At 65.0% G+C, this 755-nt stretch overlaps 1 protein-coding gene across 1 annotated transcript in view; it reads right to left on the minus strand.

The window, feature by feature from the left end:
- Nucleotides 1-238: 238 nt before the first annotated feature.
- The window catches only part of FOXB2 (forkhead box B2), a 1,317-nt gene continuing 800 nt past the window's right edge, over nucleotides 239-755 (minus strand). Inside the window, exon 2 of the mRNA XM_011947041.1 lies at nucleotides 239-755. Within this exon, the coding sequence (XP_011802431.1) occupies nucleotides 239-755 (517 nt within the window).

Genomic DNA, 755 nt, shown 5'->3' on the forward strand with positions numbered 1-755 from the left:
TCTGATTGTACAACATAGTATAAACACAGACACCTGGAGGGTTATATTTATTTAGACCACCGGAGAATCCACTTTTTTGGGGTTGTTCGTCTATTTAAATACCTTCCTTTCCAGCAAAGGCTCAGACTCGCCAGCTCTGCCCAACCTGGCCAGGGCGCCCTCTCCCCGTCGGGTGGTTTGTGCGGTTCCGGGCCGGGCGTCTCTCACTGCGCTGGTCTCCCCTTGCCGGCCGGGTCCCCTAGGAGTGCACTAGCACCGAGTGCAAGGAGCCGCCCTTGCTCTCCGCCGCAGTAGGGGCTGTGGGCTCCAGCAGAGAGGCAACCGGCGAGGCCGCGGCCGCGGAGCACACGGTGGATGGCGCCGGAGGCTGCTGCGAAGCCGCGGGGACAGTGAGCCCCGGCTGCAGCGCGGACACGGGCGGCAGCGCAGGCGTGGGCTTGATGGGCACCGGCACGGCAGGCAGGCTCTGGCTTGCAGAGTGGCACAGGGCCTTGACTGGGACCCCGAAGGCCCCATACTCCGGGCCTACTGGGACTCCGGCTGCGGCTGCGGCGGCCGCGGCGGCGGCCACTGAATCCATGACTCCAACGTGCGGCCACACTGAGCTGACGACGTTGCCGAGCTGGCCGGGCACGGGGTAGCCCAGGTGGTGCATGACGGACGCCAAGGGCAGCCCTCCAGCCTGCAGCACGCCCTTGTAGTCCCGGCCAATAATGTTCTCAATGGCAAAGGGGTGCTTGAAGCCTGATGTGGAC

Source organism: Colobus angolensis, unplaced genomic scaffold (assembly GCF_000951035.1).
Source record: "Colobus angolensis palliatus isolate OR3802 unplaced genomic scaffold, Cang.pa_1.0 Scaffold257, whole genome shotgun sequence".
Taxonomy (NCBI): Eukaryota; Metazoa; Chordata; class Mammalia; order Primates; family Cercopithecidae; genus Colobus; species Colobus angolensis.